Genomic DNA, 14,939 nt, shown 5'->3' on the forward strand with positions numbered 1-14,939 from the left:
CGTGTCTATGCGGCACTGTGATCACGCTCGTAGAACCATCGCGAGGGGTACATCTATTCGCGAGCCGAGACGACTGACGGGGAATCAGGGAATCCACGCACAAGAACCGCGGGTCCTCCACTGAGGGATGGGACGCGACGGGCCGACGGCGTCGGGAGGGCAAGGGGACACTAGGCGGAGGTTGCGCCACCAGAGTCTCCCGCTCGGGAGGTGGAATGACTTTCCTGTGACGTGAGAGAAGACAGATATGTGCTCGAAGAAGGAAATCCGCGTGGTTGTATTCTACTTCAACCCAAAAACTAGCTCATTGGTAATAAAAGAAAAAAATAACAACCTGAATAGTAATACTGAGACCATGTCTAAAACCAACACAGTGTACGAATTTAAATGTCTTACCGGGGACTGTGTAACCCGCGATTCATCTTATATTGGTTATACTAGATGTAGTCTCAGTAGGAGAATATCAATGCACTTGCAAAACGGGGCTATTAAACATCATCTGAAGAAATATCATAACCAAACAGCCACCCGTGAATGCCTAGTTAAGAACACCAGGATTATAGCAAGCAATAGGGCTGCACATAAACTTAAGCTTTTAGAAGCTATGTTTATAAGGGAATATAGCCTTATCATAAATATCCAAAGCAACATGATTTCCATCGTTGGTTTGTTTAACAATGCAGCGAAGCCACCACCAAGACCTGTCCCCAACGGCCCATGTATCGAGATAGGATTTGATTTATTGTTTAATTTTGATTTATTGATGTCTATTTCCATGATTGTGAATTATTGTTAAGGTTAGCACCCTTGTTCTTTATTTCTGTATGTCGGTAATTTTTATGTTACGGAATTTCCTGAAGATGTCTCCCTGCAGACGAAACGTTGAATAAATGAATCATTTTGGCAATCTGGTTTATGCCCACCCTCCAGATGGCAGAGTACTTGTTAGAAAGCTTGAGAGTACCCATAAGAAGATTAACAGCCTCCTTAGTGCTTTCGACTTTAATAACGCACGTGTGTATATATATATATATATATATATATATATATATATATATACATATATATATAGTATATATATATATATATATACATATATATATAGTATATATATATATATATATATATATACATTACAAAGGCGGAGCATGCCGACAGGAGACCTTTTGGTCCATATCAAGGTCATATACGAAACAAATCAAAGTGAATGAATAAGTAAAATAAATATAATAATGTCAATAATAGATTGAATACACAAATAAATGCATAGGTATAGTTAGATAATAAACCGGTAAGTAGTAAATAATAATAAATTGACACATAACTAATAACAAATGAGAAATAAAATAATGATAAACAGACAGATGACAACAAAAATTAATAATATAAATAACAATCATTAGAGCATCTTGCTTAGGTGTTTATCTAAATGATTCTTAAAGCTTAGAACTGAACTACATTGCACTGCCTCTGCAGGAAGTTTATTCCATTCATTAACTACACGGTTGGTGAAGTTGTTTCTACCTACTTCCAAATTCGATCTATTTCCGGACAGTTTGAGACCATTGTTTCTTGTCTGATTCTCATTCAATGTGAAAACTTGATCACTTTTAATGTTGTGAGTTCCCTTTAGAATCTTAAAGACCTGTATCAAGTCAAATCTGTGTATACGCTTATTCAAGGAAAACAGATGCCTATGTTTCAGTCGATTTTCGTATGATTTATCTTATATATTTGGAATCACTTTTGTGTCACGCCGTTGTACTTTTTCCAATCTATCAATGTCTTTAATGAGATTCGGCGACCATACGGAAACAGCATATTCCAAATGTGGATGAACTAACTATGTTTTACCTCCTCAGTACAATATAGCTACAGATAAATAATGAATATGCTTTTTAATTTAAACAAATAATATACGGGTCTCGTTTTCCTAGACTCTCCGCCATCTTTGTTTACATATCGGAGCCCAGTGTCACATAGTCCTCACTCTTCCAAAGAAAGAAGGTAATGTTTGCATTCGTATGTATTTAATTAATTGCAGTATACAGGAAAGGAGTAATGCTCATGGGATCCCGTCTCCTACTCACCAATTTATCGTACTTAGGCTCAAATTGGTATACGTTCATCGATGTGAAACCGAGCATGCTTCCGAGTTTGATCTTGAATATTTTGTTACTGTTACAAAATATTACATTGGCATTCTCCATTTCTCCCGTACTGGGGAAAGGGGTGAAAGGTTCCTTAATGGATTCACTCAATTTTATTTGGTGCTGCCAACATCTTCAACTTCATTATGTCTTTCAACTTGGAGCGAATACTAGAGAAATATAATGAGGCAACGACTGGAATGACGCAGGGGTATTTTACAAAAAATATTGGGCAAAGAATTGTCAGTGCATAGGTTATTCAAAACCTAGGCAATGGTGTATGCTAATGTTATTCAATAATTTTTTTAGAAGTGCACACCTATGTGATATAGCAATAGAAAATTAATTTTGTGAATTATAAAACATTAACATAATATCCATTTTTCTTGGCAGAAATCAATAACAAAACCTTGCTAAAAGCAAATATACTACTGAATGAAGCTGCGAGCATAGCATAGAGATGTCATGTAAGTTAGACGATGATTTTCACGCTGTAAACCGGGTGTTCTCCAAATATAAGTGACATTAATAAATGCTGTTACAAAGATAGTAGGGCTTCCTTCAAGCTATGCAACAACTCTACTCCACGCAGTCCAAACAAGTACTTAATCAGGCCGTTAGCATCCATGACATATGTTAGGTAGCGTAGGTTAAGTTAGGTTAGGTTAGAATAGATGAATTTACCATCCTTTCATTTCTTCAACCTTGGCATCCATCAAAACAAACATGATGTATCATTCACGCGCTGCAACTTTCTTTGTTAGTAAATCAGTTTTAGCAACATTTTGTAATTAATTTCTGCCAAGAAAAACATAGTGTTGATGTATTATAATTTACAAAATAGATAATGTTCTAATGCTATATCATGTAGGTGTGCACTTCTAAAAATTGACCAAACCTAGGCAATGGTATATGCTAATCAAGTACAGTTTATTTAGAGACAAGAGTATGCCTCAAATCATTACAATCCTAAACACACAATGACTTAGGTGAAGGAATAGGGCGTTATATGAATTTCTTTGTGGACGATGCAAAAATACTAAAGAAAGAATGGAGGAGGATTGCAACTCATTACAACAAGTCTTGGACAGTGTGTGCAAACACTATTCAAGATTTTAAGAAAAAAATTGATGCTGAAAGGTACAAAGATGGGTCACCACGAGCATAGCTCCCTTCCTGTATAATTCATACATACATATACCAAGGCTTTTCCCCCTTACAAGGGAGGTAGCCAAAAAGGAAAAGGCATAAAATCATTCCCACCCATTCCATCCCTGAATACACTCCACACCCCTCCACCCTCCCTGTTATCTTAGCACCTCCTGGATGACGGGTCATCCCTGCACCTTGTCCACTGCCCTGGGTCAGAGGCAGTGTCGCAAGACACAACACATCCACAGCAAGGCCACTTCATTAAATTAGCGACCCCCCTCTTCGTTCCCCCATGCAGAGAAGGAGAAGATGGGGAGAAATCCCTTCGGGCTGCATCAAATTTTGCTCACACATACTACCTCACCTCCCATCCCCCCACCCATTCCACCCCATGCATCACAGCATCATCCATATACAACCATTCTCCATTCACCCCTGTCTTCTGTCCTCTCCCGTCCTTCCTCAACAGACATTCCCCTGTTCCCCAAAGCCCCCTTCACCCCATCCATCCATCTCATCCTAGGACGTCCCCTCATGTTCACTCACTCTACATCTGCCGTCCATACCTCTTTTACTAGTCTTTCTTCACGCATTCTTTCCATGTGTCCAAACCATCCTAATACTCTTTCATCAACTCTATCTCAAAACTCCCTTTCCACCCCTGTTCTCCTCCTCACCTTATTTCTCACTCTATCCAGCCTAGTAACCTCCATAATACTTCTCAGACACCTCATCTGAAACACATTCAAACTCCTCTCTTCCTCTCTTATGTTCCATGTTTCTGCCCCATACAGTGCTGTTGGCACAATCACTCCTTCATACAGTCTCCTCTTAGCATCCATTCCCAAATGTCTATTCCTCATTACACTCTTTAATCCACCGCTTCTCTCAATCTACATTCTACCTCCACCTTTACTCCACCTTTTCCTGCCACATTTGCACCCAAGTATCTAAAACTATCCACTTCCTCCAGTCACTCTCCCTTAATGCTCACTTCCAGTCTGCTGCCACTTTCACCCCTTGTACATCTCATCACCTTTTATCCACATTTATCTTCAGCTTTCTTCTATCACACACTCTCCCAAACTCTGTCACCAACTTCCTCAATCCCTCCTCTGATCCTGCTACAAGCGCAGTGTCGTCCGCAAACAACAGCTGGCTCACCTCCCACTTTTCTCCATTTTCTTTAACCATCTCCAAACCCTGACCCACCACCCTTGCATTCACCTCTCGCACCACCCCATCCATGTATAAGTTAAACAGTCAGGGCGACATAACACATCCCTGACAAAGTCCCACCTTTACCTCGAACCATTCACTCTCTCCATTTCTAATCCTGACACATGCTCTACTACTCTTGTAAAAACTCTTGACAGCTCCTAGAAGCTTTCCTCCTATCCCGTATATCCGCAAAACCTCCCACAGTGCCTTCCTCTATACCCTGTCATAAGCCCTTTCCAGATCCATAAAAGCCCAAAAACATCCTTTCCCTTTCCTATAGCTTTCTCACATATCTGTTTTACCACAAAAATCTGATCTACACAACCTCTACCCGTCCTAAATCCACACTGTTCCTCACCAATTATGCCCTCTGTTCCTCTCCTAATCATCTCAATCAAGATCCTCCCATAAGTCTTCCCAACTACACTTAACAAGCCAATCCCTCTGAAAATACTACACTCACACTTGTCCCCTTTTCCCTTGTGAGGTGGAACTATACAGGTACTCCTCCAGTCCTCCAGCACTCTACCCTCTCTCCAGCAAACATTAAATAACCTCACCAGCCAGTCCACTATCACTGTACCTCCTTTTTTTAGACATTCTGCATGGCATCCATCCAGACCAGGTGCCTTACCTGCTTTCATCATCTTAACAGCTGCTTTCACTTCATCCTTCCCTATTTCACCTCCATTTCACCTCCAACTATCTTTCCCTCCCTATCCTCCTTCACATATAGCAACTTTCTAAAATATTCTGCCCATCTTCCCCTTACTGCCTTCTCTTCCATTATCATCTCACCATCTGCACCTTTTACCTTTTCTTCTCTACTTGATTCATCTCCTCTTCCTTGTTTAATTTCTTTCCAAAACATCTTTTTATTACTTTCAAAATTTTCTGTCATACCTTTTCCCCATTTCACATCTGCTCTCCTCTTTGCCTCCTTTACCTTGTGCTTTACTTTTCTTGTCCTATTTTGTAACCAATCTGTGAAAGCTCGCTTCTTCTCTTCTACAACCTTCTTTGTTTCCTCATCCCACCACTCACTACCCTTCCTTCAATTTCCTCCTGTTCTTCTTGTTCCACACACCATCTTTGCACACTTTGTGACTCCCTCCTTGAAACATCCCCCATTCCTCCTCTTCTCCACTCCTAGCTCTGCTCTATCCTTCACTTCCTCCCACTCCTCTCTCAGCTTCTTCTTGTACTCCTCCTTTTCCTTTTCATTTAAAGAGTTCACTCTAAGCACCTCCCTACCTTTTGTCCTTTTCCTCTTTCTCCATCTATCCTCCACTCTCAATGTACCTTCCACCAACTAGGTAAATACACACACACACACACATAATGGGAGTTGTGGAAACAAAGCTGAAAGGTCCTCTATCAACAAGTATGGTGGGACGAGGTCTATACAACCATTGGGCAAAAAATAGAATGGATAGACAGAGGGGTGGAGTCATGGTATTGGCCAAAAAAAGGCTTAAATGTGACAAAGAAAAAAGAAGGTAAATATAATGTGGAAATGATTATGATTAAAGTTGTAAATCGTAATATGAATAGTAGAAAATTGATAGTAGTATATGTGCCCCCAAAAACACAGGGCTGGTCTGACAGTGATCATTCCAACGTAGAAGAGACAAAGCCTGGAAAAGATGGGGGAAAAAAAAAAAAAATCATCCAAATGGCAAACATATACAAAACTTAGGAGTGAATATGTGATGATACGCTGGAAAGCAAAAAGAAACTATGAAAAAGATACAATACACAAATGCAAAGATCAACCCAAACTCTTTTACAGGTATATAAATGATAAAATAAAAGATAAACATGAAATGGTGAAAGTGCATAATATATAGATATAGAAATGGCTGAAGTTATGATCAGACACTTCAGGTCTGTTTTTACAATTGAAAGCTCACAAATTTGGGAGGATGGACTACAAGAAAGATCCCCTGAAATGAAAGAAATAAAGGTAACACTGAAAGAAATAATAGATCAAATAAAAAACCTGGATGTTAGGAAATCACACAGACTGGATGGAATTGCAAATTGGATATTGAAAGAGTGTATAGAATAACTAACGGACTAATTACACAAGATAATTGACTTCTCACTCAAAGAAGGAAAAGTACCACAAAATTGGAAAAATGCAAATATACCAATATATAAAGGAAGAGACAAAGAAAATCCTACAAACTACAGACCAGTATCCCTTACAAGCACAGTAGCAAAAATGTGAAAAAGTTATCAGAAACAAATGGATCAAACAGTTGGAAGAGAATAAAATACTAAACCCTAAACAATTTGGTTTTAGAAGCAGAAGATCATGTACCATAAACTTGATATGCTTTTACTCAAGATTAGTAGAAGTAGTACAAGAGATGGCTTGGCAGATTGCACCTTCTTAGACTTGCAGAAGGCTTTTGACAAAGTACTACATAAATAGCTCATAAGAAACATTAAAATAATAGGTGGAATACAAGGTAAGTTACTGGAATGGATGAAAGATTTCTTGAGTGGGAGAAAAATGAGAGTGGTACATAGAGACAAAAACTCGTACTGGGAAGATATGAAAAGTGGCGTCCCACAAGGCTCTGTATTGGCACCATTAATGTTTGCCATATATATAAATAATATGGGTGAAGGAGTGAAATGTTACATGAACTTCTTTGCAGATGATGTGAAACTGCTAAAGAGAGTAAACACAGAGGAAGACTGCAAATCACTACAAGAAGACCTAGACAAAATATGGAAATGGAGTCAGAAGTGTGAAGTGAACTTCAACATTAAGAAATGTAGCATAATGGAATTTGGAAAAAAGCAAAAATAGAATATCGGGTAAATATAAGATTGGCACCAAAGAAGTCAAAAAAGTCAACTCAGAAAGGGACCTTGGAGTAATCATCTGAAGTGACTTGACACCTGATAAACATGTCAACAAACTAGTTAGAGAAACTTTTAACTTAAGATCAATGAAAGTGACCTTCGACTACATGCATGAAGAAAGAAAATATTAATTACACTGATAAAACCATAATTGGAGTATGCTACGACACTGTGGGCACCTTGTACAAAAAAACAAAAAACAAACAAAGAAATCAGAAAGGATTCAAAAAGCAACGACAAAAATGGCACCAACACTCTCCAATTTAACGTACAAAGATTGGAAAAATTAAATCTACCAACACTGGAACAGAGAAGAGAAAGAGGTGACTTGCTGAATATATACAGAATTATGAAAGGGATGGAAAGTCTTGAAAGAAACTACTTATTAAAATGGGCAGAAGAAGAACAAGAGGACATGAGAAGAATCTAAAGGACAGTTACAGAAGGGATTTGAAAAAGAATAGCTTCCCACATAGAGTGATAGATATCTGGAACAAGATTTTAAGAATAAACTGGATGCGGAGAGATACAAAAGCAGGACACTACGAGCATAGCTCTCTTCCCATAAAATATAACTAGGTAAATACACACACAAAATTGATGTGGCACAGGCACCAGCAACATGCAAATTCCTCACCTTCAGAAAATATATTTCTACATTTTGTTCACTGTACGGGGCAGAAACATGGAACATAAGAGAGGAGGAGTTTGAATGTGTTTGAGTTGAGGTGCCTAAGAAGTATGATAGGGGTTACTAGGCTGGATAGAGTGAGAAATGAGGAGGTGAGGAGGAGAACAGGGGTGGAAAGGGAGTTGGGAGATAGGGTTGATGAAACAGTATTGAGATGGTTTGGACACATGGAAAGAATGAGTGAAGAAAGAATGGTAAAAGAGGTGTGGAAGGAGTGAACATGAGGGGGTCGACCAAGGATGAAATGGATGGATGGGGTAAATGGGGCATTGGGAAAGAGGGGAATGTCTGCTGAGGAAGGATGGGAGAGGACAGAAGATAGGGGTGAGTGGAATAGGAGGAGGACAGAAGGAGCCAGCAACTACCATCCCTCCCAACTTCACTTGCACTGCAAGCATCATGATGCAAAATGTTTATAAAAATCCTTAATTTTCAATTTTGCTTAATATGTGAAATCTGGATGTGCCACTGTGTTCAGTTGTATATGTAAAGCATATATTTTATTCTATATTTGATATCATAATTGTTGTAAACATCAATTGTAAGTAAAGATATATATAAACCTATACTATATTTTCCTTGACTTCAATTCCACATAATTACTCAATTTTTTATCCTATAGAGTATTGAAAATTTTGTTTTAGTTGTAGTGTTTGCTTTCCAATGATTGAAACCAAAATTTCTTATCTTATGAACAAAATGGAGAAATATAATATTTTCTGAAGGAGTTGAGAAATTTGCGTGTTGCTGGTGCTTGTGTGGAGCCGGAGTGTAAAGGACTACACAACTGCACCAAACTGCATGGCAGAAATCAAGTGTAACTTCTATTGGGATAGACTTTAGCCATATGTAGAAATAGGTAAAGCTTGGTTGACTAGATTAGTTTTTCTCACTCAAAGATAATAGATATAAACCTATTATAGATTTATTTATGGGCTTGGGGTACTATATCTACCAAAATTCTCATGCTTACTCAATTTTTTCTGACATCCTAGGTGGCTGGATGTAAGCCTCTGTGAAATTTTTACCAATATTTCTTAATTCCAGTTGACTGTGCTCGTATATCCTTCATCACACTTTTTCATATGATTTCTTTCTTTTCGTAATATTCATTCATCCATTCCTGCATCTTATTATTTTCCTATTAATTTTCATATTACCAATCACCTAAAAAATTCAATCATATGTTGATTTATGAGTAAGATTGCTACAGGGCACAAATATCCATGCAAATTACTTGTAACTCATTTGAAGTGGCCGTTTCCACTGAATAACTATAGCTTAATAAACTTTTCCCACTGTGCACCATGTTTTAGTGTTTGACGGCAGTGAGGAGTGAACCTAACCTAACTTAGTTGTAGGTTGGGACAAGTTAGGATATATTGACTAGAAGTAATTTACTTCTCATACAAGGATGTCAAAAATCAACATTTTATTTTGATGTTTATAGGCTTGTGGTGGTATATGTGTGGAATATCACTTGTTTCCCCAAAAAACAAGAGATTTGCTGTAGAAATCAATATCAGATTCTCGTGAATCTCTCCAATGGTGATTTATGACATCCTTGATTGGTGTGTGTGTAGTGGTCCTCTCTGAAAATTTGACAAAGATATTTCATATCCAATGATGCTACTGTATACTTCTCTTTTTTCTTATGTCCTCTACCTCTATAATATTTATTCAGCCATTCTTTTGCCTTATTATTTCCTGATTATATACTGTCCCAATTTATGTTCTGTGCAACCCCATCATTTTTAGTATTTATTCAACCTTCCATATCTTCTTCCTTTAACCTCTTAAATATGAGCCAAATTCTTGTGTGCAGCATCAGATGCCTAATGTACGATGCATCACACTACTTGCATTATAAGATATGAAATCTGCTGTGTTACTTGTTTTCTTTCACTGAGTAATGATAAACACATAAAATATTATCAAACTAGTTCACAGAATTCAGGAGTCACTCAGCTACAACCACAAAATAGATATAATTTTGATACCAACACCCTCATCCACGTATACCCACTCGCACTTCATGACGCCTGGTAGGCATCATTGTAACAAAGAGGTTAATGGTGGTATTCTTTATTTTTTTTCTTAATACAAAATTCTTACAGTGGTATTCTTAAAAAAAAATCCTTTATTATATAAATCTTCTCCCAAGTATTTATATAGAATTTATATTAGGATTTATTATTATTTTTTATTATTATTTTTTTTTTTAGAATACCACCGTAATATCAGTATTATGAGTCATTTATTCCCTTTCCCTACTGCATTTTCATTAGATGCCCCCACTGTATTTGTTTATGCTCATGTTACACCTTTCACAAGCTCTCAAAAAGTTAATGTCGAACTTATTTTTTTCTTACAGGTTAAGGGTAAATATCAACATCTTGGAAAAGGTATCTAAAAATTCTGTATATTCATCATGGAACAGAGAAACTCATGTGACACACCTATCTCATGAGTCATCTTAAATATCACATGATGGCCCACACTGGAGAGAAACCTTTCCATTGTGACCTGTGTGATGCAGCTTTCTCAGGAAAGACTAGTCTCAAAAATCACATGATGACCCACACTGGAGAGAAGCCTTTCAAGTGTGACCTGTGTGATGCAACTTTCTCACAAAAGGGTGTTCTCAAACGTCATGTGATGACCCACACTGGAGAGAAGCCTTTCAAGTGTGACCTGTGTGATGCAACTTTTTCACGAAAGAGTGGTCTCAAACATCATGTGATGACCCACACTGGAGAGAAGCCTTTCAAATGTGACCTGTGTGATGCAGCTTATTCTCAAAAGAGGGCTCTCAAATATCACATGATGGCCCACACTGGAGAGAAACCTTTCCAATGTGACCTGTGTGATGCGGCTTTCTCAGGAAAGACTAGTCTCAAAAGTCACATGATGACCCACACTGGAGAGAAGCCTTTCAAGTGTGACCTGTGTGATGCAGCTTTCTCATGGAAGAATAATCTCAAACTACATATGGTGACCCACACTGGAGAGAAGCCTTTCAAGTGTGACCTGTGTGATGCAGCTTTCCCAACGAATAATGCTCTCAAATATCATGTGATCACACACACTGGAGAGAAGACTTTCAAGTGTGACCTGTGTGATGCAGCTTTCTCACTGAAGGGTTCTCTCAAACAACACATGAGGAGTCACACTGGAGAGAAGCCTTTCCAATGTGACCTGTGTCATGCAGCTTTCTCAGCGAAGGGAGCTCTCAAATGTCATGTCATGATCCACACTGGAGAGAAGCCTTTCAAATGTGACCTGTGTGATGCAGCTTTCCCAACAAAGAGGAAACTCAAACGTCATGTGATGACCCACACTGGAGAGAAGCCTTTCAAATGTGACCTGTGTAATGCAGATTTCTCAGAAAAGAGCCATCTCAAACAGCATGCAGTGACCCACACTGGAGAGAAGCCTTTCCAATGTGACCTGTGTGATGCAGCTTTCTCATGGAGGAGATCTCTCAAGCAACATTTGAAGACCCACACTGGAGAGAAGCCTTTCAAATGTGACCTGTGTGATGCAGCATTCTCATTGAAGAGTTATCTCAAACTACACATGGTAACCCACACTGGACAGAAGCCTTTCAAGTGTGACATGTGTGATGCAGCTTTCTCATTGAAGAGTTCTCTCAAAAAACACATGATGACCCACACTGGAGAGAAGCCTTTCAAATGTGACCTGTGTGATGCAGCTTTCTCAGGGCATAATGGTCTCAAATATCATGTGATGGCTCACACTGGAGAGAAACCTTTCAAGTGTGACCTGTGTGATGCAACTTTCAGAGTGAAGGATGGTCTCAAACAACACTTGGTGACCCACACTGAAGAGAAGCCTCTCAAGTGTGACCTGTGTGATGCAGTATTCTCACAAAAGAGTAGTCTCAGACGACACTTGGTGAACCATAGTGAAGTGAAGCCTTTCAAGTGTGACCAGTGTGATGCAGCTTTCACACGAAAGATTAATCTCAAACGACACTTGGTGACCCACACTAGATAGAAGCCTTTTAAATGCGACATGTGTGATGCAGCTTTCTCAGGAAAGAGTCATCTCAAACTACACATGGTCAACCACACTAGAGAGAAGCCTTTCCAATCTAACCCGTGTTATGCAGTTTTCCAACAAAAGGGCCCTTGAACGACACATGACCCACACCTTTCAAGTGTGACCTGTGTGATGAAGCTATCTCAGGAACGACTGCTCTAAAATATCACGTGATGACCCACACTGGAGAGAAGTCTTTCAGTTTTGACCTGTGCGATGGAGCTTTCTCAGGAACGACTGTTCTCAAACATCACATGATGACCCACTGAGGAGAAACCTTTCCAGTGTGACCTGTGAGATACAGTTTGCTGAAGAAGGAGTGCTCTCAAACATCGCGTGATGACGCAGACTGTAGAGAAGCCTTTTGCGTGTGAACTGTTTGATGCAGCTTTCTCAGATAAAAAGACCTCACGTGGTGGCCCATACAGGAAAGAAAACCTTTCAGCCTTCTCACGAAAGATTCGTTTCAAACGTCACATTGACTCACACCTCACGAAAGGTTGATATGTATTGGGTGATGACCCACGCTGGTGGGTGGCCGCACAGATACTTTCATTAGACATGCATACATTATTAATCTTACTTAACTCTTTCATGAATCTTCATAATGCGTGCATGCCAAATGGATTTGTTATCCGTGTGTCCAATTAGGAATTCATTATTGGTGTTGCACATTTTATGAATATTGATCTGTGCTACTTCACAATATGCATTACATGTGCTACCAAGGCCTATAGCCTAGGCTTATCCTGTGTTATTGGTATAGTGCCACACGCTGCATTGCAATTAGTAATGCCTCGCCTCTAGCCTGCGGCGTTTGTTGAAGGCCTGACTTCTTCGACCCTTGGTCACTTTAGGGGTCGATCCAAGGGCTGGAAAGGGTGCGAAGGTAGTTGGGATCCCATCTGCCTTTAGACGAGGCCGCACAACTCCCGAATATCCAATAGAATTAGCCAGATCCTTCACAAGACGGGCTCATAGTGATTCAAGCAAAATTTAGAATGATCACTTGGTACCCTCTACGATCTCTTTCTCCCGATTATGTTCATATTCCACATCCATATAGATCTTCGATCTGCATCACAGGGGAATTGAAAGAAGCTCCGACCACTACTTTGCCCGTTGTTACAATTGGCAGATACACAATAGACCATAATTTATTCAATTTTCCCACAATTCAATGTTGAACAATGACGTGTGAATAGCGTTGGTCAGCTACTCATACGTCACTCCGAAGATTCTTGACGATAGCCGAATTGCAAACGATTTATTTAGGTTTGAAAAATAGCGTTCATGTGCCTAAATTCTAATTGGCAAAACTGTATCGTGGGAATGGTCGGCAATGCATTATTCACTCTCCTTGGAGTTTTAGAAAATTGTCTTCCGTTTTGCATTCTGACCTCTAAGTGTTCCATGAAGTGCACGGATCGTTTTGTAATTACAAAAAATCAAGAATATTAGGAAATGGTGTAACTGGTGGATATATATGTACGTCATGACGGATAAAGGTCTGTTTATCTCAGTGTTGTGTAAAGTTCTTTGGTGTATACGACATTGTTACTTGAAATCTGTGTTACTGTAAATATATATACGGTAATATATTTAGGAGTGTTTATTGTATCCTTTGAAACAACTCGCATTTCATTGAAGTCTTTCCAAGAGTAATACCAGATGTCATATGATGAATTCTTCGTTGTTGACGAATAATGATAAAATTGCTGAACGGTTTTGTTATCAATTGTGCTAAGAAGAGCTTGTCCGTGGTGTCTAGTAGTATTATTGCATGCGCTTGTTCTCTCATAATTCCTGGGACAGAACCTTCTTGCTGTTGTAAGTGTAGTTGCAAAGGGGGGCGATAGTGGAATGCTCCTATGGTGATTTACGCGTTTATTAGTCATTGGGTTATGTGTACAGGAGGGCGCGTTGTGCACGCAGGAAGACAATATGGTATCTGTCGGCGTGCGCACAACTTCGCCGTGAAGACGAAGGGCGAGAGCCTCTCCTCAAGCTGCTGGAGGCGGGGTTTCTCGACGGCGTCCAAGAAGTAGGAGTTAAGGATGGGGATGAGCTGACGACGGTCCGTCTTCAACGTGATGTGGGACAAGCCAAACATATATATTTTGCATGCACCAATTCGATGGTGGCGTAGCGGGTTTCGGCGTCCATCAGGAACCGCGAGCCACACTAAACAAGAAGCAAGCGCCCGTGACCGTGGTCTTGGATTTGGGCGTACCCGACGCCGCATAGGCCTGATGCATCTGTACCATTGGCAGGGCAGGGTCGAAGTGCGCCAGTGCTGGCGGTGATAAAGCTCGCTTAACGTCGGCGAAAGCCTTGTGGTCCGGGGTCCAGGTGAATGAACGCTTAGAGCTCATTGGAGGCCCTAAGTGTTGAGCTGTCTTCACTATGGCCGGGGTGAAATCCGTCAGTTGGTTCACCAGGCCCATGAAGGAGCGTAGGTCAGTCAAGTTGGATGGCGTGGGGAAGTCCCGTGTGGTCCTCACTTTATCCTCGTCGGCGGTGATGCCGTCGGAGGAAAGACAGTGACACCACTCCAAGGGCTCCTCACTGACAGGCGTAATGATACCTTGCCGCACCATTAAGGCAAGTTCTTCCTTCACTTGATCCTAATATGTGAATTGTATCGGCCTGGGCTTGTGGACGGCGAAGGGCATCACGTCGGCTTTCATGTGGATTCTCATGGGTGGACGCCCATCTTTTTTAGGGTGGAGGTGCGGTGGTCATCCTTGGAGACCAGGACGTCGCTAAATTCCCGTAGA

General features: G+C 40.0%; 2 protein-coding genes across 2 annotated transcripts in view; both read left to right on the plus strand.

Annotated features, from left to right (window-relative positions):
• The window catches only part of LOC143031878 (uncharacterized), a 36,602-nt gene extending 22,878 nt beyond the window's left edge, over positions 1–13,724 (plus strand). The window contains exon 2 of the mRNA XM_076196240.1: positions 10,469–13,724. Within this exon, the coding sequence (XP_076052355.1) occupies positions 10,561–12,114 (1,554 nt within the window). The 5' untranslated portion in view covers positions 10,469–10,560 and the 3' untranslated portion in view covers positions 12,115–13,724. The remainder of the gene's footprint in view (positions 1–10,468) is intronic.
• The window catches only part of LOC143031875 (uncharacterized), a 35,203-nt gene continuing 21,671 nt past the window's right edge, over positions 1,408–14,939 (plus strand). Inside the window, exon 1 of the mRNA XM_076196233.1 lies at positions 1,408–2,007. The gene's annotated coding sequence lies outside the window, so the exon portion shown is untranslated. The remainder of the gene's footprint in view (positions 2,008–14,939) is intronic.

This window comes from Oratosquilla oratoria, chromosome 12 (genome assembly GCF_046742065.1).
Source record: "Oratosquilla oratoria isolate Oo_2021 chromosome 12, ASM4674206v1, whole genome shotgun sequence".
NCBI classification, from domain to species: Eukaryota; Metazoa; Arthropoda; class Malacostraca; order Stomatopoda; family Squillidae; genus Oratosquilla; species Oratosquilla oratoria.